The following is a 20,605-nucleotide window of genomic DNA, read 5'->3' as shown; positions in this document are numbered from 1 at the left end:
TACAGAACCATCAGTTCTGTAGCCCCATTAGAGAAGACCACCAAATTGGTCAGGCAGGATTTCCCCTTAGTGAAGCCATGCTGGCTGTCACCAAGCACCTTGTTGATTTTCATTTGCCTTAGCATGCCTTCCAGGAGAATCTGCTCCAAGATTTTGCCAGGCACAGAGGTGAGACTCACTGGTCTGTAATTCCCCGGGTCATCCATTTTCCCCTTCTTGAAAATGGGAGTTATATTTCCCTTTTTCCAGTTGTCGGGAACTTTACCTGACTGCCATGATTTTTTCAAATATGAAATCAGCATAAGTATTTCCTACCTTCATCTAGAAAGCCTGAGTTCTAATCTGCCTCTCCAACTTGAGTGGTGAGGCTTTTGCATAAGGTGGTAAAGATCAGGTTTTGACTGCGGGGAGCATGGGTTTTAGTTTTAGAGATGTAGGAATAAATCTGTTGGCTCTGAGAAATTCAGTGTTGGGATGTACGTACAAATATAGGTGAAGACGTCTTTGATTATAGTGCCACTTCCAATCTGATGTCTTATTCTGTTTTTTTAATGTAGTTTCTGTCCTACTGATTGCTCATAGAGTGTTTTGATAGAGGACTTAATTCTAAAAAATTTTTGGGAGATGGTTTGAGAGATAGGAGAATAATACATGAAATAATCTGCAAGTATTCAAATCACTTCTGTTTAAGAGGGAAACCTTTAATCTGAGCCAGACTTTAAAAACCAAAATCAAAGAAAAACCCTCCCCCAAAACCCCACAACAAACCCCCAATAATAAACATCCTTTTCCAAGCCCAACCAACCAAAACCCAAAAAAAACCTTGTGCAAAAATGAGGCGTCAGTCTTGATACAGGTGTTGCAGTAGCAGATAAGTATTGGAGATAACACAGGAAGTAGGACTACTGAAACTAACATCTTAGCCTGAATAGACTATATTTAACATCCACTTGTCACTGCTGCTTCCCTGTTATTGCTGAGTTTTTGTGGTCAGGTTCCCTTTGGTCCCCTCATTGGGACTTTTCAGAATGCAGATGTGTTTGTGTGTAGCTTTGGGGAGCCAGGACTTTGCTCAGGTTTACATGAAGAGCAAGCTAAACATGCCTTTCTTCACAGCATGTGTCTCCTTCCCCACAAGATTCCTGTAGTAGCTGGTCTACTCTAGGTGATGGACAAATGTTTTTGTTTAAGTAAATGATCTTAAATACATCTGATCTGTTCTACTGCACAGAGATTCCAGCAGATGTTTTTGTCACTTAAAGCTAAAGTTAACTTCCTGAGTTCGTTCTAAAATTGACCTCTGGAAGGAAATTTTTGCATTCATAAACCTTTCCCTTAATCACAGGGAGTGTGTCAAGGTTAGTGGGCCTCAAGTCTTGGCTGCCTGTCATTTTTCCACATGTCCTTACTTGTCCCTGGGATCTTTCTTGGTGACTTAAAACTGGTTTGTGTTTTCTGACTCCCATATCAGGTTTGGCTGATGTAGGTAGGAAGTATGGGTAAATGGCTGAAACGGAATGCTGACTTTCAAGTAATTAAATGAATTGGACAGGATAACTTTAATGAAAACTTGAGTTTTTTTACATGCAGGGGAAAAAAGCAGTCCCTGTATATAGTTTAGCAAACTAGAGGCATGTGAAGGGCTTACTCAAAACACAAATACTGGGTCAGCTAACTGCCTTCATTGAAGAATATGCAAAAAAAAAATAAGTTATCACTACAAATGAAGGTAAGACTGACTACTTGGTGGACACTGTCCTCTCCTGGACATATGTATCAAAGCATCTACAGAAGCGTCTTATACCTGATATTATTTAAGGTAATCTGTTGCACAAAATATTTTTGTATTGGCGGAAAGTTAGAATATGGAGTGAGTGATATCATGTTGGTCAATTAAAATAAATCCTCCTACCCACTCATCCCCTGCATGGGAGCCGAGTGGAACAAGTCAGTGTTAGGCTGTTAGCTACTTGCTAACAAAATGTAGTTTGCTACTGTGAGGAGTTCAGGCATATGACTTGGGGTTTTTATTAGATAGGGCTGCTTGTATTTCTGGGAGCATTTGTTTTAGCTTCGTTCTGAAAACTGAAGCATCAGCCCTGGTAAAGGAGGTGTTTCAGTAGCAGGTAAGTATGGGAGGTAACACAGCAAATACGGCTACTGAAACTAACATCTTGGCCTGAATAGAATTTGTTTTAATTCTCATTTCTTCTTTTGGCACTCTGTTTACCAGAGAAGAGGCGTGGAGGAGGCAGCTACAGCCTGTTCACACTCTAAAAATGATACTGGCTTAGCTAATTTGAGGGGAAACAAAACCTTCTTGGTTAGAAGGGCAACACAATCATTTAAATAGAGTTAGCTAAATGTTGAAATTCAAATAGGTCATGCATTTTGAGTGTACAGGAGGCAATAAATACCTTTTGAGAATTTTTCTCATTGGTAGTAGCTTCATGATCCAAACACAAATTTTAGTAGTGATGTGGACAAAGAACTTCAACCTACATTTATGCTTTCCTGTAGGTAGATTGGATTAATAATTGATCTGGTGAGTAGCAGTATGAAAACTGAACAAAATCTGTGCCTGATTTCTTGCAAAGCTGAGAAATACGGGCTATGTTATACAGACTTAATGTTGGTTTTGAAAGTATGCTTAAGATTCACTTCAGGATATGTCAGCCCCCCGTATAACAGGCTGCTGTGTGTTCTGTCCTTTAATGATGCTGATTCTTCTGTTGTACCTGAAGGCTGATCTTAATATAGGCAATAAATGTCATGGCCTTTCATTGTCAGTGTTCAGGTGACTAGCAAAAAAACAACTTCACTCCTTAACTCTCAAATCTGTTCAGACAGTGAACATACTCAGAAAGAACTTGCACTGTTGTAATAACTGATGTAGAAATTCTCTTCCACTACTCTTATGCACAATGAAAGGAATGGAATTGTTCTGGTTTTGGAGAAATTCAGGTTTCTGTGCAGGTAAAACAGTTTAAGTGCTCCAAAAACCCCTTGGGTTTTTTAATTTAAAAATTAGAAAACTGTTACTTTCGAAGAAGAGTATTTGGGTTTCTTAGTCATGGTTAGTAATGGAACACTTTTCTTCCTTCTGCTTTCTTCCCTGTTCCTTTCTGCAGAACAAGCTTGCCATCTCCAATGTTTTCCAGAAATGACTTCAGTATCTGGAGTATCTTAAGAAAATGCATTGGAATGGTAGGTAATCAGAAAGCTATGATAAAAGATGGGAAGTGATTGTTTCACTTGGGGCCCAAAAGGGACCTTATTAATTTGCTGCTTATGCTTTATTTGCTTTCGCAACTCAAGAAGGTAAGACCTTGTCAGAGCAATATTCCTTCAATAAAAGCATTTTCTCTTGATTTTTAAGATTTTTTAACTACTTTAATTTTGCTCTTCTCCTTTTCTTTTATTATCTCAGTCTTTCCCCTGCCCCCCATGGTGTTTACTAGCCAGGCGGTTGCCAGATCAGAGGTTACCTGGTTGGCACCTAATCTGCTTCCAGCTAAGGGTGGATTGAGAAGAGTTCTTTCCATTAGATCCCTGCAGTAGGCTGAAAGTACTTACTGCTGATAAACCTCTGCCAGCCGGTAATGTGCATTTAGTCACTGGTTTTCTCCTCACCCCTTGGCTGTAGCTATAAACAGCACCAAGCAATGGGGTGTAGAAGTGCTGGGGAATACCTGTGTCAGCAGCTCCAAGTCTCCTGAGTGGTTGTGAGGCGTCTGAGCCTTCTCACAGTGGCTTTAGTGTAAAAGTGTTATAACTGTAAAATACAAAGAGCAGATTGAAAGCCTGTCTTGCGTAAGGTGTGTGCAGAAAAAAAAACACCACCACCACCATAAAGATCTTAATTCTGCTTTGCAGAAATGCTGCACAGAAGTTGGTGGAGGGAGTGGAACTTAGCGTGGATTGTATCAAAGCGTCTGACAAAGCTGTTAGTGCCATATGCTGCTATTATGGTTAAGAACAGTGCTGTTTGCCATGCACAGTGCCAGTGGTGGTACTACATGCTTTTTTGCAGGCAGCTTAAAACACTGCTATGTTACGCCTTTAGGGGGCATGCTTTTTAAAAATGGGAAGGAGAATAAACTGCATCAGAACTGTAAGACCTCTGTTAATATTTTTATTCCTTTCACAAAAATTCCCCTTTTCTTCTGAATACAGAATCCTGGTTTTCACTCCTGTGCCACCATGTTTCTCTGTCCTTTCTCATCGTCCTTCTCCCCCTGCCTGCCTACCTGACTCTAAAGAAGATAATACGTTTAAGTAATTAGATGGCCTATATCTATTTTTAAAGTAATAAATAATTCAGTCTTTAGAAAGGTCCTTAATACACCATTCTGTTGTTTCATCTCACCTTCTTACCTTCTTAATGCATTTTTTGATATTAAGTTTATTTGATTGATGTTTTGGTTTTTGTTTTAAAAGTAGCCTTAATGTCAACACAGGCTTATCAGGCTCATAAGGGATGTACAGGGTTTTTTCCTTTTGGCATTAGCAGAGCCAGGTCAAGCACATGGCATTAGCACTTAAGAGCATCATTTTTTTTTGTTTTATAAGCCAGTTACACTTTGGTCACTGCAGGTCAGTGTATTTAGTCATTTGGTTTTTAACACAAGTTTCATTTGTGCATCAGGAGCTGTCGAAGATCACAATGCCGGTTATCTTCAATGAGCCGCTGAGCTTTCTACAGCGACTTACAGAGTACATGGAGCATACATACCTCATCCACAAAGCCAGCTCAGTTTCCAGCACGACCGAGCGAATGCAGGTACTTTGGGTGTGGGAACTTCTGCAATTTAGCTCTTGATGAATGGGTTGGGATTTTTTTTCTTTGTAGATAGTCTCGTCATAGGAGGAACTCCCATAATTTGCTGCGTGTTGGATTCTCTTATTCATTAACCAGTTTTGCTGATTGTCCTGGTTTCAGCTGGGATAGTGAATTTTCTTCCTAGCAGCTGGTATAGTGCTGTGTTTGGGACGAGATGTTGATAATACATTGACGTTTTCGTTGTTGCTAAGAAGTGTTTACACTAAATCAAGAACTTTTGAGCTTCTTTTACCACCCCACCAGCAAGTAGGCTAAGGGGGGCACAAGAAACTGGGAGGAGGCACAGCTAGGACAGTGGTCATCTCCAACAGTTTTTAATTTCACCCCTAAACAAATGCAGAATTTGGAAAAACTGGTAGAATACTTAGGAAAGTGTGCTATCACCCTGGAATTGCAGAGATACACAAATCACTGCAGCATGGGGCTGGGCCATGTCTTCTGAGCCTTCGACATTATTCAGTACCCTCAAGGGGAAGAGAAGGTGTCTGGATCTGAAGACAAAACAGGCAGCTGCTCTAAGCCCTGCAACTGGCACAGCAGCTGAACAAAAGAAACAACCCATGCAAGTATCAATTGCCTCTATACACAATAAGAAATAGGGGAAGCTGAAGTCAGCTGGTTTGTTAAAGGAATAAGAAGGTTCTTCTAAAAGGGGGAAGGCAAAAGTAGTGGACAAGGCAGACTGCTTTGAAGCAGGGCCATCATGAGAATGGGAGGAGGGAGAGAGGTGGCCACTGACCTGGGTGGAGGAAGAGGAAGAATTCACAAATGATCATTCATAAACGATCTCTATCCATGAGTGAGCCATGAGATACATGAAGAGATTTCAGCTTCATCCTGGTCAGTACATTATTGCCTGGCTACTCAGATGCTGGGATACCAGGGCCAGTAGCCTGGAATTGGAGGCTAAGGAAGTCAGACAGCTGGAATCCATTTCTGGAGAAGAGGGGAGCGATAAAGTGTTTTGAAAAGTGGCACAAATCCTCAGCCTCTGGAGGTGACTCCTGTCAGGCATGAAGGAAATGTGTCCCTTCAAGGAAGATGTTTTATGTGTCACCCAGGCAAGCGGGCCACCATGCAGAAAGGTAAAGGTATTCAGTACCTGAAGGAATTAGCTGTGCTGGAGGTCATTTATGATGACCTGGTCAACAAGCAGGTTACCTGAAAGTCTAGGTGAAGTCAGGTGCATTCAAACCATGTGGCCAGGACTGTCATGGTTTAACCTGGCAGACAATTAAGGTAGCTAAACACCAAACCTGCTTGCTTACTCCCACAAGATGGGAAGAGAATTGGGAAAAATAAGTAAAATTTGTGGGCTCAGATAAAGACAGTTAAATAGAAAAGGAAGTGAAAATGATGATAATAAAATAATTAGAATATACAAGTTATAATGCAGTTGCTCACCACCTGCTACCCAATGCCCAGCCATTTCCTGAGCAGGGGTTCCCACCCAGCTTTCCCTGCAGTTTGTATACTGAGCATGACACCATATGGTCTGGAATATCCCTGTGGTCAGTAGGGATCAGCTGTCCCGGCTATGTCCCCTCCCAACTTCTTGTGCACCCCCGGCCTGCTTGCTGGTGGGATGGGGTGAGGAGCAGAAAAGGACAGCCTTGGGTGACATGGTTTAGTGGGAGGTGTCCCTGCCCATGGCAGGGGGTTTGGAACTAGATGATTTTAAGGTCCTTTCCAACCCTAACTATTCTACGATTCTATTCTGTGATTCTATGACTTGACTCAGTTCTAAGTGCTGCTCAGCAGTAACTGAACATCGGTGTTACCAACTTTATTCTCATCCTAAATCCAAAACACAGCACTGTACCAGCTACTAGGACGAAAATTATTCTAGCCCAGCCAAAACCAGGGTACTTATCTAGGAAAATGTTTTGCTTTTCCTAAAAATTGGGGTTTTTTAGCCTTTTGATGAATACCGTTTACTCCCCTGCCTTGCAAACAGAACTTTGCTAAGCTATTGTGGAAGATTCATTCTGTAATACCATGACTGTGGTAGGTAAAGACTAAGATACAGGAGATTAACCATGTGCTCTCTTTTGAATAGTGTGTTGCTGCATTTGCTGTGTCTGCTGTGGCCTCGCAGTGGGAACGTACAGGGAAGCCGTTCAACCCATTGCTTGGAGAGACGTATGAATTGATCAGGTAAAAAAAAAGAAGATGCACTGAAGAGTCATATTATTCGGTGTACCTGATGTCTTATTAGACTTGTCAGGTGGCTTGCAGAATGCTCTTTAGCTTGCAGGATTCCCTCCATTCTCCTAGTAGCTGCTGGAGTTGCTTGCATTACATGTTGGTGGTCAGCAATACACCTTCCAGTGGAGGGAGAATACTTAACTTTTCAACTCATATCTGGCAAGTGAAATTTGTCAGGCTTAAAAACAAGCTTTATTTACTAAGATGCCTTTTTTTCTCCGAAACCATCCGGACAAAAAGATGCATGGTACCTAAGGAAGGTGTTACAATTGTAATATTCATTATATGAGTGCCCAGAATACAAATAGGCAATTTTAGTCTATTAATGTGCAGCCGCACTTAAGGTAAAGTTTTTCTCTCAAGTAAGGTTTTAGCCTATGTTTGTGTGAAAGTTTAAGAGGTCACTATCAAAAGTAAACATGGTGGCTGATAGGATTTGGTAATCCTTATTACCTTTTTACATTAGCTTAGAACCACAGAGTGGTTTGGGTTGGAAGGGACCTCAAGGATCATCCAGTTTTGTTACTCCTGCCATGAGCAGGGTCACCTTCCTCTAGACCATGTTGCTCAAAGCCTCATCCAGTCTGTCTTCAGTTATTTAGAATGAGGATGTTGTGTGTATTAGTTGATCTTTTTGTTTTATCCTAGGGTTGCAACTAACTCTTGCACTGAGTACAACAACTATGCATGGGCCCAACCATCTGTTTCACCCTGGGGAAAATAGCTGCAACTTCACTATGCTGATTACATAGATCTGTGCTTTTGGTTATCTTTATTTTGCAGAGATGATCTTGGATTTAGACTTCTCTCAGAGCAAGTTAGCCATCATCCACCCATCAGTGCTTTCTATGCTGAAGGTTTAAATAATGATTTTGTGTTTCATGGATCAATTTATCCTAAACTCAAATTCTGGGGCAAGAGCGTGGAAGCAGAACCAAAAGGCACAATGACTTTGGAGCTTCTTGAGTAAGTTGATAAGTAATAATTGCAGAGGCACAGTGGCCACATTCATGATGATTAGCGTGCATTAGTCTCATGAACTTGTTTAACACCCACATACTGATGTTTGATGGCATATCACTTTGTGGGGAGGAGTGCATGAGAAGATGAAAAGAACTGCCGTCATGTCTCCTAACTGCGTAGTGATAGTATTAGTAGTTGGGGCTTGTGTCTGTATGTTCTGCAGATTCCTGGACATCAGTACTACTAAGACTAGCATGCTTGGTCGTGTTTGTCATTCAGTGCTAACAGTGACTGCACTGAAGTGGCTGTGTTAAGGAATTGATAAAATCTGTAGCAATAGGATAATAAATTTCTTGGGTTTCCTGACTTACTACCACATCCATTTCAAGACTTGGTGCAAATTAGAGATGGTGGCTGGTTGCAAGAGCGACATCCAGTACAACGATGCAGTATTTCAGTTTTTATTTCCCTCCTTTAGACACAATGAAGCCTACACGTGGACAAATCCTACGTGCTGTGTGCATAACATTATTGTGGGCAAACTTTGGATTGAGCAGTATGGAAACGTAGAAATAACAAACCATAAGTAAGTTAAGAACATGAGTGCTTTCACTTGCTATAAGTTGAAAAAGAAAAGTATTTGGAAGTAATTAATGCCTTCTTGTTCTGCCTTCAGAACTGGTGAAAAATGTATACTGAGCTTTAAGCCCTGCGGCCTCTTTGGGAAGGAGTTGCACAAAGTTGAAGGCTACATTCAGGACAAAAGGTAACAGCTTCATTTCTAATAGGGAACAAATGGCTGTCCTCTGTTTCTGATGGCAACTTTAGAACTGAATGCCTTTTAACGTAGTCTGTCAAAGGCATGAACCTGCAATAGCAAGGGTATGAATTGTGCAATATCAATAATGGAGTTTTAAGAGTTGCTCTCAAAAGTTCTCCTTTCAGGTGTTTTTGCCTGAAACGATGAAATAAATCTCTTTAAGCTCTTTTGTAAACTTAGTTGTTTTTTTTTTTTTAACAGTAAAAAGAAGCTTTGTGCGCTGTATGGGAAGTGGACTGAGTGTTTGTACAGTGTTGACCCAGCTACATTTGATGCTTACAAAAAACTTGACAAGAAAAATACAGAAGAGAAGAAAAGCAGTAAACAGGTATTAATCACATAAAGCATCTCAAAAGCATAAGGCAGCTAAAATAATTTTTAGTAGCATTTTAGAGCATTAAGATCTATTTCACTTACTCTTTCCTAGTAGGATACAAAATGTATTGGATGAGTACTGTCATTAAGGGATGAAATACTTTCTTTTTCAAGGATTTGTATTCAAACTATCCAAACCTTGAAGTGGTCTAAATAGTGGCTGGTTCATTACCAGCATCTTTCTCTCAAGTCGCATGGAGGAAATAGCATATCCATTAGTTGGACCACGGTTCTGGTCATATGTGATAGCACTGATATTCTCATAGGAGGATTTTGACCTCTAGAGGCAGAATAGTCTAGTTTTTCATCTTGATAGAAGATCATATTATACAGCTTTCAGAATGAATGCAGAAAATCCTTGTAAAAGAAAAATAAACCCAAACCTTCATTCTTAATTTCTCCAGATTTCTGGTCATCAGTATGCTTTTTGTTTAAGGTGAATGGTGATGTGATAACATACAGCTTGATGAAGAATCACACTCACATAATACCTTTAAGCAGGGATTGCTACCCTTTGACTGGAGACAGATTTTTTTTTGTTGGTTTGGGTTGTTGGTAGGTTCTTTTCTTAAGAAAAAAGAGATAGAGAACTCTGAAAGCAGTTGTTTCTGTGCAGGTTCAGATTGTTGCTGTATCTGAGATTGCACCAGTGCTTGTCATCAGGAGAGCACTAAAGCACTGGGGATTACTGCTTCTCTTCGAGTCTGACCCTGTGAGCTCTAGGGAGAAGGAACAGAGAAAAACACACCCTGTGTCTTTGTTCAGCTACTGCTTTGCATTTCCCAACGATGCTTAAGACTATTCAAAATGAAGCTCAAGCTGCAGTGTTGCTCTGACACCAGAAAAGCAGGCTTTTCCTACTCATTTAACAGAGCTATTTCTGCGTAGAAAACTGAAAGCTTTGTAATGCACGCTACAAGTCGGGCAGTCTGCTGAATGTGTATTCCCACTGCCCCCTTGTGTTTGAGGAGTTGATATTGTTTATGGGTTTTGAGCATCTACGTGAGCCAAGTTTTATGTATCATGTCTGGATGTGGTTTGTCCCTTCATAGTAGTGAAAGATTCATTCAAGCATGAACGTACCTGTCTTTGAAACTTCTCTTAGAATTTTCAGATTTATTTAGTTATATTCCAACTATTGTTCCATGCTGCATTGCTACAAATGAGGAATTGCTCGTTTCCCTTTAGGGGACCTGCTTCAATGTGAGTCCTTCTGCAATTGCACTGGATTTTCCCCCAAGTCTCTCTGATTATTTTTTTTTTTAATAGGGATAAAATTTAAGGAAAAGTAATTTTGCAAGAAGCAAGGCAAAACCTCATGCATGCGGAGGTGACGTTTTACCAAGATCAGAAGAGTTATAGAGCTGTGGTTAGACCAGGGTGATTCTGTTCTTAATGAACTAGAGCCTATTTTAAATCAAGATAAAGCACTTTGTGCAGAATTTCCAATGGAAGTATATGGAAGAGCATCATGTAAAGCAACAGCACCTCCTCTTTTTTACAGACACCAGAAGTCTTGCTTTGGCACAGTCTATCACTACCCTCCTAACAATATACCGAGAGCACATGAAAATCCACTTTTTAACAAATTCTCTGTAATTCTTACAACATTATGTATCCACCAGGGCACAAATGGCAGTGTGCATTGTAGGCTTTCTATGGAAGTTGGTTTGGAGTTGGACAGTCTGGTATTGAAGTGTCTTTGTTTTGATATAAGGATACCTTACTCATCTGTTCTGCTTCAAATTCTTGACTTCTGCAAGATTGATTGGTGTCCTTCCAAGGACAGAATGTCAGATTGCAAGCACAGTTGAGATACAGTTGGCTAAAACCCTTGTTTATCTTCCTAATAGCTGAGGCACTGAACCTGGTCTGCATATTGTTCTGATTACTTTGCAAAGTGTTCATTATTAAAAACACTGTATCCAAGTGCTCCACAATGAAACAGAATCCCTAATTTTCTCAGAGGCATGACACACAAATCATCTCAGAGGACAGTTGAGTCTAGTTTGGGTACTGGATTTGTTTTGCACTAAAACATTGGTCTGTATTATCTGATGCAATCATCAGAAAGCAAAGCTTGTTAGCAGCAGGATTAAAGCTGTTGGCATGTAGCCAATGTATTTAAAGTATTAGTTGCCTTTAAATTCAGCTTTAATCTCCAGTGCTGGTTTTAATCCAGTTAGGTTTTAATCTCTTAAAACATGCTGCTGGTTTTAGCTGTGATAGTGACACCAAGTTTTCTTGGTAGAGCCACGTTCAATGTCAAGCTGCCTTTAGTTCAGGATTGTCATGTAGCTTGTGTGGCAGAATTGGTGTCAGCAGCATTGGACCCCACCTGCTTTAAAGCTGTGCATAAAATGGGCGATGCTTTAGAACTAGTTCAGGTCACATCTACAGCAGTTGTTCTCTACTGTCCTAGTAACCCTGGGTAAGTTTTTCCCTTTCTGGGAAAAGTATTTCACAGTGCTGTGGCTGCTGCTGCCTCAGGCTGTAAGCGTCAGCCTTCATAGCATACCCTTCCCAGAAGAAGTAGCTCATCTAGGATACTCATTTAATGTTTGCAGTTTGCCACTGTAGTAGTGTAGTGGTGAACGGAAAGAAACGTTCCTCTGAGCAAAGAGCACTAGTGTAGGGCTTTGTTGTGTGCAAGCTGAAGACAGCTTTTGCATCACGTGCTGGTGTTTCTTTGATGTGGAAGGATGAGGAATGTGACTTCTGTTCTTAAACGTTAATGAAATGATAGTGGAGCTAAATGCCAGGCATGGGAATGCTTGTGTTTGAGGAAACGGGGCATCTCTGTGGTAGAAAAAATGACATTTCTTAACGCTTGGAACATCCAGGTTATATATAAGAGATGCTGATGCAAGAAACTGTTGATAGTCTTCCACTGGGAGGGAACTGGGAGTATGTATACTATGTTAATGCTGCTATCCTTCTTGACAAGCATTTAGAAAAGTCTTTTGTGGCTGAAATTACTTACTTTTGGTCAAGGATATAATTTTATGTAAGTTCCAGTGTTGGAATGAATGGGTCTAAATGGTTTATGATTCATATAACTCCTCCTCTTCTATTTGCTGCTTTCAGATGGGCAATACTGAGGAATCAGATGAGATGCCTTTGCCAGATTCGGAGAGTGTGTATGTTATTCCTGGAAGTATTTTGCTGTGGAAGATAACTCCAAGACCTCCAAATTCAGCCCAGGTCAGCTATGCTTCTGCTCACTGAAAGTGTGTGCTGTCCTGTTATTCTCTGTCTTCAACACAAAGCAAACCCCTTTGTTATCTCTTCATTAACAAGTCTGGATTTGCCTGTTTATTGCAACAAACTTTCCCACTACAACTGTAACTCTATAATGTGGGGTTGGATGGACAGACATTTCCTAGGAGATGCCTGCATAGCTTGAGTTGGTGTGTGCAGGGCTGTGGAGCTGGAGAGCCAGTGAGCAGAATGGAAGGAAGGGTATGTGTGCAATTGGAAAGACCAAGAATTGGAACACAGAAAGGTGCCTTCAGTGAGTTTATCAAGGAGGAAATCTCTCTACAGAGATAGGGAAAATACCAGTAGGACTGGAAAAAGAAGATAAGAGAGAAATAGTGCACTGAGTAACTGGATGCCTGCCTGCTTAAACAGAACCACCGCAGATCACCTACACTCTGCCTGACAGTGCATTTTTGCTGGTATCTTGAGTGATTGAACAATAAAAAAAGCACTTAGGTGCTGTCCAAAAACATCATAAAAACTTAAACATAGTAAAAATCTTTCTTGTGTATTAAGACTAGCTGCCAGAGACATTGTAAACTCACTTTTTATCTTTGTCTCTGAATTTTAGATGTATAATTTTACTAGCTTTGCTATGGCTTTGAATGAGCTGGACAAAGAAATGGAGAGTGTCATCCCCAAAACTGACTGCCGGCTACGACCAGATATCAGAGCCATGGAAAATGGAGAAATAGGTAACTTCAGTTATTGGCAAAGGTGGTTGTTTTTTTTTGTTAAAACTGAGTGATGATAAAAAAGTAAATTCCACATTTAAGTTTTTAGATAAATTGTGAATAAGTAGCTACCCATAAAGATATATTTCTCCATGCTGCAGACAGTAGCTCTTTAATACAATACAGCCTTCTGCAGGCTGTGGTATGCTTCTAGTGAAAGATGTGTCACCCACTTCTACTGGGGGTGCTTGGGATAATTTCCTTCATAGCAGCCCATATATGATGCTGTGTTTTAGACTGGTGACCAAAGTAGCGTTGATAACACATCAGTGTTTTGGTTATTGCTGAACAACATGTGCACAGTGTTAAGGCCACCTCTGTTTCTGGAGTTGGCAAGAGGCTGGCAGGGGACACAAGTCAGGACAGCTGACCCAAACATGACCATATTCCATGCCATGTAACATCATGCTCAGCAATAAATTGTGTATGTCAGGGGAAGTAGCTGTGGCTTGGATACTGGCTGCATATACAGTTCTGCTGGGGGAAGGTAGTAAGTGGTTGCCTTTGCATCACTTCCATACTTTTTTTTTTTGGTTTCCCTTCACTTATTAAAATGTCTGTATCAACCTGTTAGTTTTTTGGGGTTTTTCTGCTTTTGCTCCTTGATTCTCTCCCTTAACTCATTGGGGTGGATGGGAGTAAATAAGTGGCTTATGGGCACTTAGTTGCTGGCCAGGAACCCAGCACATCATCTGCTTGTTTATGTTCTTCCATATAAGCAAGAATCTTAAACTTCATGATGCTGTGCTTTTTATTTAGCTTTAGGCCCTCTGTTTCCAAACACTCTGTGTTTGTGCTCCATAGTAAGCCCTGTAATTAGAAACTAGTCTGAGGAGACTGAGCATCAAAAACCAGCATTTGTGAACTTCTCAGTTTTCTGTTTCCATAAGCCTGATGCAAAAGGAGTATTTTGATGTACCAGTTCTGAGAAATGCACTCAAACTGTTTTAAATGAATCTGTAAAACCAAAAAATACACTTGATGCAAAATTATTCTTCACTGAGAGTTGAACATTTCTGTTGTTTTAGAACAGTGAATTAGAAATACATTATGAAGCTTTCAGTGAGTAGAAATAGTGTGCTTTTTAGAAATGTCATGGAGACTGTTACTGTAGATACCATAGAATGAAAAGTGTCTTTTAGTCTTCTGGCATTTGGTTCCTCTGGCCCTCTTTTTGCTTCTTTTTCTTCGGCATTTTGCATATTAAAGCAGGGTGCTCAGCTTTGTAGACTAAAAGCATTGGGGCTCTTGCTTTCTCTGGATTGCCAAGTGATTGGGCTAAGTCACAAAACCTCTGATCCAGTTTCAGCTGTGTAGTAGGGCAATGACTGTGACAGTCTGAGATCTGGCTATGAAAACAAAACAGTGACACAGGGGTAATGCAGTACAGCTGAACTGTGCAGTTTTTTTCTCAGAAGCTGAAAACCACCTCTTTGAGGCTTTTAAAAGGCAGATCAGTGAATTCCCACAACCAGTCTCTCCTGCCTGTATGATTCTTTTGTGGCCATCACGATGGATGTACTTCATGCAGACATCCCCAGTAATTTGTCTAAACTTGAAGTGCAGAAACTATGCAGTTGTCAACAGACCATATTCCTTAACTATACTAACAGCTTAAAGTTTGTCTAGCAGATAGGCTGGTAATATGTACTATGTTAAGAGCTGGCACGGTAACTGGGAATGCCTTCCAAAAATGAACTTCCAAAAAGACTACTTATTTCTAAAATGTCAATGAAATGCTTTCTGAGGATTCAAAAAGGTAGGAAAGAGATCAGCCTTCACCTGATCTCCTTCTTAGTGTGACTCAAACTTTCTCACCACCCTTTCTGCCAAAGAGAAGCAACTGTTCCGCTTGTTTAGGACCATGAGCTGTGCTACCTTAGTGTGTTAAAAACTGAAGGATGCTGCAGAGTGACAATTCTTTGTGGCTTGGAAATGAATATTCCAACTCCCTGTTGATCAGGAACTAGGCACTAGTAACAACTTATCCCAAACCTTAAAAGAAGCAGGCGGCCAGGCTTCTGAAATAAATCCAGCGTATCTTAGTTTCCCTACTGAAATAAATTGTAGGTATGCCACCTCACCTAGCTCACATTTGGTGTCACATAAACACGTTTTCAGGGCCCTCAGGTGATGGACAAACATGTATTTAGCAGTCTTAAAGACTGGCATTTCATTGACTGATGTTGTGCTGCAGCTGGCCTGGCTTTGCTCTTAGACAACCAGAAGCATTTCTGTGGTTTAAATGGACGATGTTTACTGCTTTCCTTATTTGCTGGGTCGGATGGTAATGTCCATCTTATATTATGCTTTAATGTCTTCTGTATTTTTACTTGTGTGTTCTTATTATTTCAAGACCTAGCTAGTGAAGAAAAGAAGAGGCTAGAAGAAAAACAAAGGACTGCCCGCAAAAATCGTTCAAAGTCAGAGGAAGACTGGAAAACGAGGTTAGTGTGTGCTCGCCTCTGTGTGTGTGTAAAGTTATGTAGAGGCTCTGAACAGTCCATGCTGGTGATGTGCAGTGCTGTGTCAGCATGAAGAGCTGACATCATCAGGTTTGGTAGTGCCACTGTTCTATTTGCAGACTTGGTCCCTGCAGGCTGTAGTGCTTCCAGAGAGAAGTGCCAGGTTTGGTCTCACTCCTTTCCCTCTCGCTGCTTGCACACACCCATATTCAAATTGTGCTGTCTTTTCTGAGCACCTCTTTGTTCTGACACCAGGAAGAGGTGTTGCCACCGATAGCTGCTTGTAAGGACTGTTGTTGCTGATTAATTTATAATCGCCTCAAATTTGCATGCTTGGCCAAAGGGAGGAGGAAATGTTTCCTCCAGTGAACTTTATAGCTTTTTGCCCATGACTTCTCAGATCGGTTGCTTTGTGCTGGCAATACTGTATTCCCACTGCATATAGTTATTCTCAAAACTAGTGAAATGACTGTATCACCCAGCTATCAAAATTGTGGTCCTCCTTCTGAAAGGGTTACTAACTGCTAAAGTTAGAAGAGATAAGGGAAACGTTAGCTTACAAGGATGTTTGTTTGCTTTTTTACTACAAGATGAGAGGGGTCATTTGTGAACCCTTGCACACATGCTAAGTAGAAACTGCAAACATGACCGAATTGAGTCTAGTTTGACCAGAAAAGGTTTATTTAAAAGAATAAATTTGTGGTCTCTCCTTCTATAAGGTCTCTCCACAGGAAAAAGTGGTAGGGCTAAAGTCTCTGAAAGTAAGCAAGCTTCGTCTTTTCTCTATTAACTAGCTGCTAATACGCCCAGACACTGTGGATTAAATCTTTAAAATGCCTGTTTATAACTATAAATCACTTTTTTCTTTTTTTCAAATGAAGTCACCCATCATGCCAGAGTCCCAGGTTTGGACATGTCTGCCTTGTCTTTTTCCTGTGCCTGCTCTCCTGAAGTGTTTGGGTTTGTTTGCCCTGAGACTGGTGGAAAATACCATCTTTGTAATGCTTCCAAGTAAACGTGTTAAGTGCTGGACAGTCTTGCACCTCCTGCTTCCTTTCCTGAATTCAGAGTGCTTGTAGCTCTCGCCAAGTGTTTTCCAAGCAAGGGAGAGTCATATTTTGTTCTTCCAGGTGCCTGACGTAGCTTAAGGTATAGCCCAAAGCACCTGAGGTTGGTATGGGAAATTGGGGAATTCCCAGGGGGCAACGCAGAGCAGTGGTTTTCAAGGTATATAATTAGTGCAGAAACCATTCACAAGGTTCTTCAGTTGCTGTTGTGGAGGTACCATAGACCTGCTCAGCACTGGTCTTGCAATATTTTTTTCCAGGATTTTTCTTTCTAAAGCTTCAGCAGGAAATTCCTAGTCTCTGATCTCTTTAGTTGGAATGCCAGGTGTGACTCCTCCAAAGGATGAACATAAATCCTGTAAAGGAAGCGTTGTGCTTAGGGGGTGGGAAAATGCATACTGTGAAGGAGAATTCTGTTCCCAGATCAACTGTAGGTCTTACCTTCAGTGTAATACAAACTCTGGTGTGAATTAGTGCAGTTTCGTTGCCTCAGAAAAGCCAGTTTCTTAACTCTGGCTAGTAGAGTTCCTTCCTTGTAGGACAGTTCTTCAAAGCGCCGAGTGATTTTCCTTAAGTTATTTCGAATCCACTTAGAAGGGTGGGTCTTGGTGTTTCTGAAGAAGTGATTCATATTGAACACTGAATGCTTTAGAGGCTGACCAGTAGTCTCAAGTCTTGAGTTGAAGACCTGTTCTGAAACTAGATTATCTGATTGGTCTGGGTCTCCTGTGTCTCTCAGACTCAGTTCTTCCTATTGCTCTTCCCCATTCTATTGGAGTAGGTGACTGCTGGAGGAGGGGCACATTGACCTGAGCTGTACAAGTGTTGAAGACACACTAGTGAGGTACTGGGTGGTAGAATGAATTCTTTAATCTGAGAGATGAGGTAATTTATATTCTTGCCTCCCAGCAAATGCTTGGGTTTGTGCTCCAGTGTGAGCTGCTACTACCTGTGAACTAGACATATGCACGCACTTTGGAATAGCTGACTCATCTTGTGTGGAGACGATGCAGCAGTTAACCATGGACAGTACTGGGGTGAATGACTTCTTTTGACTTCAGTTCACTTAACCAGGACAGCAGCAGAACTGCTCAAGTGTGCTGCAGCTGTTCAGTTCACCACTGCAAAGATGGTACAAGGCATTTCTTGTGATGCACATCTTGAGTCTTTTGAGACAAGCAAGACTTGCCCGTTAGCTGCCCTGCTTTGTAACACAACCGCAGTATTGGTGGCCTTTATGATGTTGCAAAGAGATCAAGTCATATTTTGTCCAAATGTGCTTTAATTTCTGTTCTGAAACCTTATGGTACCCTGGAAGGGATGAGTTAAAATGGGCTGCCTTGCACGTACATGATTTGAGTGTGTTTGCTGCGGTGAGGGGGATATGAAGGAAGTACTGGCTTTTGTGGCCAGAGAGGAGGTGAAAGGAAGCTGTGGAGCCTGTTAACCACAGAAGCAGCTTCTAGCAAGCTGACTTGTGCCATAAACGCAGCTTAACAAAATGTAGCAAGAAGTTAAAATGTTGGAGGTCTGGTACTGTGCAGTGTGTGCTGTTGAGGCAGAAGCTTGAGTAACTGGGCCCCAACAGAAAGTGGTGTTCAGTAACAGCTGCAGGAGTGCCAGAAACAGCATAGGAGAGAAGGAAGAAGAACTTCTGGGCCAGGGTGATTTGACAGGGTCGTTACTCCCTACTGGGGGATACTTGCCCGTAGTGTGGCCTTGTAAGTGAACCTTATTTTACAGATAGTCCTCCACAGCAAAAGGCTTTACACACATGGAGGTGTAATCTGTGCACCTCCGTAAGAGGAGAGAGGGGAGGAAAAAAAGAACGAAGGTGCTAAACTTCAGCATTTCTACCCACAACCATCTTAGCAAGTGCTTGCAAGTAACTTCCTACAAATGGAATCAGCTTTCTGGGCATTCAGATCAGGCTCCCAGCAGTAATGGTGTAATGCAACACAGTGATGTTACAATAAGCTGTTCCTGCAGCCTGTGGGTGATACTTCACCTACTCTAAGGATAACAGGCACACTTGTTCCGAGTGTGCAAAACAAGGCTGTAAAAAACAAGGGGCGGTCTAGATCCCTCGGAAATAATGTTTTCCTGTTTTCAGGACTGCAGTGCTTGTGGTGTTTACATGTCTTGCAAAAACTGTTGATGCTTATGCATGCCAAAATGATTGTTCACAACTGCTTTGAAGTAAAACTGTACCTGCCTTTTATATGCAATAGTCCGGGCTGCTTGAAGTGACAAAATACTGGTGTCAGTAATTCTATCTGGGAGGCATTTTAAGCTGTGTGGTGGTGAATGAGGGGATCCACCCACTGAAGATGACTTTAAATTCACTTACAAATTGCAATGCGAGAGAGCTCCTTCAATCACAACAATTACTTTGAACAATAAACTGCTGAAGAAGCAGCAAAGCAGTTCTGAACTTTTATAAAAGTGGGTGTTAATCACTTACATGCTCTGTGTTTCCTTGCAGGTGGTTCCACCAAGGTCCCAATCCCTACACTGGTGCACAGGACTGGCTCTATTCTGGCAACTACTGGGATAGAAACTACTTTAACTTGCCTGATATTTATTAAAATGCAATAAGGAGCCTGTGACTGATACAAATAAGTCTTAATCTGTTTTAATGTTTTCCCTTGTTTTACTTATCTCCTGAAAAAACCTGACAAGTTATCAAGAAGATTATTAAGCATCTCTCCACAATAAATCTGCTGGTACATGATCTGCAGTCCCATAGGTAGGGGAATAATTTTTCTGGCTGATGGTGGGTCCTGTGTGGACAGAGTCACCACAGTTTCAAGATGCCCTGTTTGCTGAATACACCTATATTAGGTTGTGGTGTATGAGGAGTAGAACACCTTCGGCTGTTCTGTGAATACTTTCTTTTGTAGAGAACATTGGCACAAGTAAAACTGGTTTTATTTATTGTGACATGGGAATGCTTAAAAGAACGCAGAGGAACTGCAATATTCTGTTCTTAGGTGAAGAAGGAAGTGTCACTTTTGTAAAGATGTAATTTTTCATAAAATTGACTTTTCTTTTACTAAAGTAACTCCCTTAATCCTGAGCTCTGGTCAGAGATTCCAGAAGCATTCTGGTCTCTGGAGCATTAATGCAATTGTTTAAGCTGGTAGCATTACTCAGAGGTATTTATTCAATGTTTTGTGCAGTGTGTTCTGAATTTTGCTCTCCTGTTTTGCTACCAACCTTGAGGTTTAAGGAATTAAGAGCCATTCAAGTATCTACAGATTTGATTTGAACTGCACACTAGTGACAGGTTTGAAATGAATCTGTTTCATGCACTAAAAGTTCTGGTGCCCAGCACCGCTGTATAAAGACAAGAACCTCATCAGTCCAGACGGTGGAACATGGTGGGGAGGGACAGGACCTGTGTCTGTACTGTGCAAACTCCCTGCAAGGAAGTCTTGTGCATTTCAAAGGTAGTACAGCACCTCAGTGAGGCCTCCTGTGCACAGCTGCTTTACCCCTTTTCAGTGGGGTGCATTCAATCTTAGCATGTAAGTTTATATTGAACTGTGTACAGAGCTTCTAGAGGGCAAGCTGCTCTTTGTACAATATTTTAACTGCTGCCTGGAGGTTAGTGTTAATTGAATAATTTAATCGCTGGTAAATAAAGGCTTCAAAATTTCTTGCATCCAGTCTGAAGTGAGTGGTGTTTGACAGTGCTGCTGCTTTCTGAGCAAGCCTGCTCCAAAAGCTGCTGTGATGAAGCTGCAGAGTGTGAGTCCCTGCAGTTAGGTGGGGATGGTTGGGGAACCAAGAGCATCCTCCTTCAACATGCAGGCTGCAGCTCTTGCTTTGATGGTGTGCTGCTGAAACTGTTAATGAGGCAGAGA

At 41.2% G+C, this 20,605-nt stretch overlaps 1 protein-coding gene across 5 annotated transcripts in view; it reads left to right on the top strand.

Moving 5' to 3' along the window:
* The window catches only part of OSBPL1A (oxysterol binding protein like 1A), a 73,529-nt gene extending 53,126 nt beyond the window's left edge, over nucleotides 1-20,403 (top strand). For all 5 annotated transcript variants that reach the window (XM_057397630.1, XM_057397631.1, XM_057397634.1 and 2 more), the window contains 11 exons: nucleotides 3,132-3,207; nucleotides 4,649-4,783; nucleotides 6,903-7,000; nucleotides 7,835-8,017; nucleotides 8,493-8,600; nucleotides 8,691-8,780; nucleotides 9,036-9,162; nucleotides 12,297-12,413; nucleotides 13,042-13,165; nucleotides 15,561-15,651; nucleotides 19,222-20,403. In XM_057397630.1, the coding sequence (XP_057253613.1) occupies nucleotides 3,132-3,207; nucleotides 4,649-4,783; nucleotides 6,903-7,000; nucleotides 7,835-8,017; nucleotides 8,493-8,600; nucleotides 8,691-8,780; nucleotides 9,036-9,162; nucleotides 12,297-12,413; nucleotides 13,042-13,165; nucleotides 15,561-15,651; nucleotides 19,222-19,324 (1,252 nt within the window). In that variant the 3' untranslated portion in view covers nucleotides 19,325-20,403. The remainder of the gene's footprint in view (nucleotides 1-3,131; nucleotides 3,208-4,648; nucleotides 4,784-6,902; nucleotides 7,001-7,834; nucleotides 8,018-8,492; nucleotides 8,601-8,690; nucleotides 8,781-9,035; nucleotides 9,163-12,296; nucleotides 12,414-13,041; nucleotides 13,166-15,560; nucleotides 15,652-19,221) is intronic.
* The last annotated feature ends 202 nt before the right edge of the window (nucleotides 20,404-20,605 follow it).

The sequence above is a fragment of the Pezoporus wallicus genome, unplaced genomic scaffold (assembly GCF_028554395.1).
Source record: "Pezoporus wallicus isolate ANWC-B61680 ecotype Strahan unplaced genomic scaffold, APGP_CSIRO_Pwel_v1 contig_227, whole genome shotgun sequence".
Classification (NCBI taxonomy): domain Eukaryota; kingdom Metazoa; phylum Chordata; class Aves; order Psittaciformes; family Psittacidae; genus Pezoporus; species Pezoporus wallicus.
This window is presented reverse-complemented; position numbering and strand designations above follow the sequence as displayed.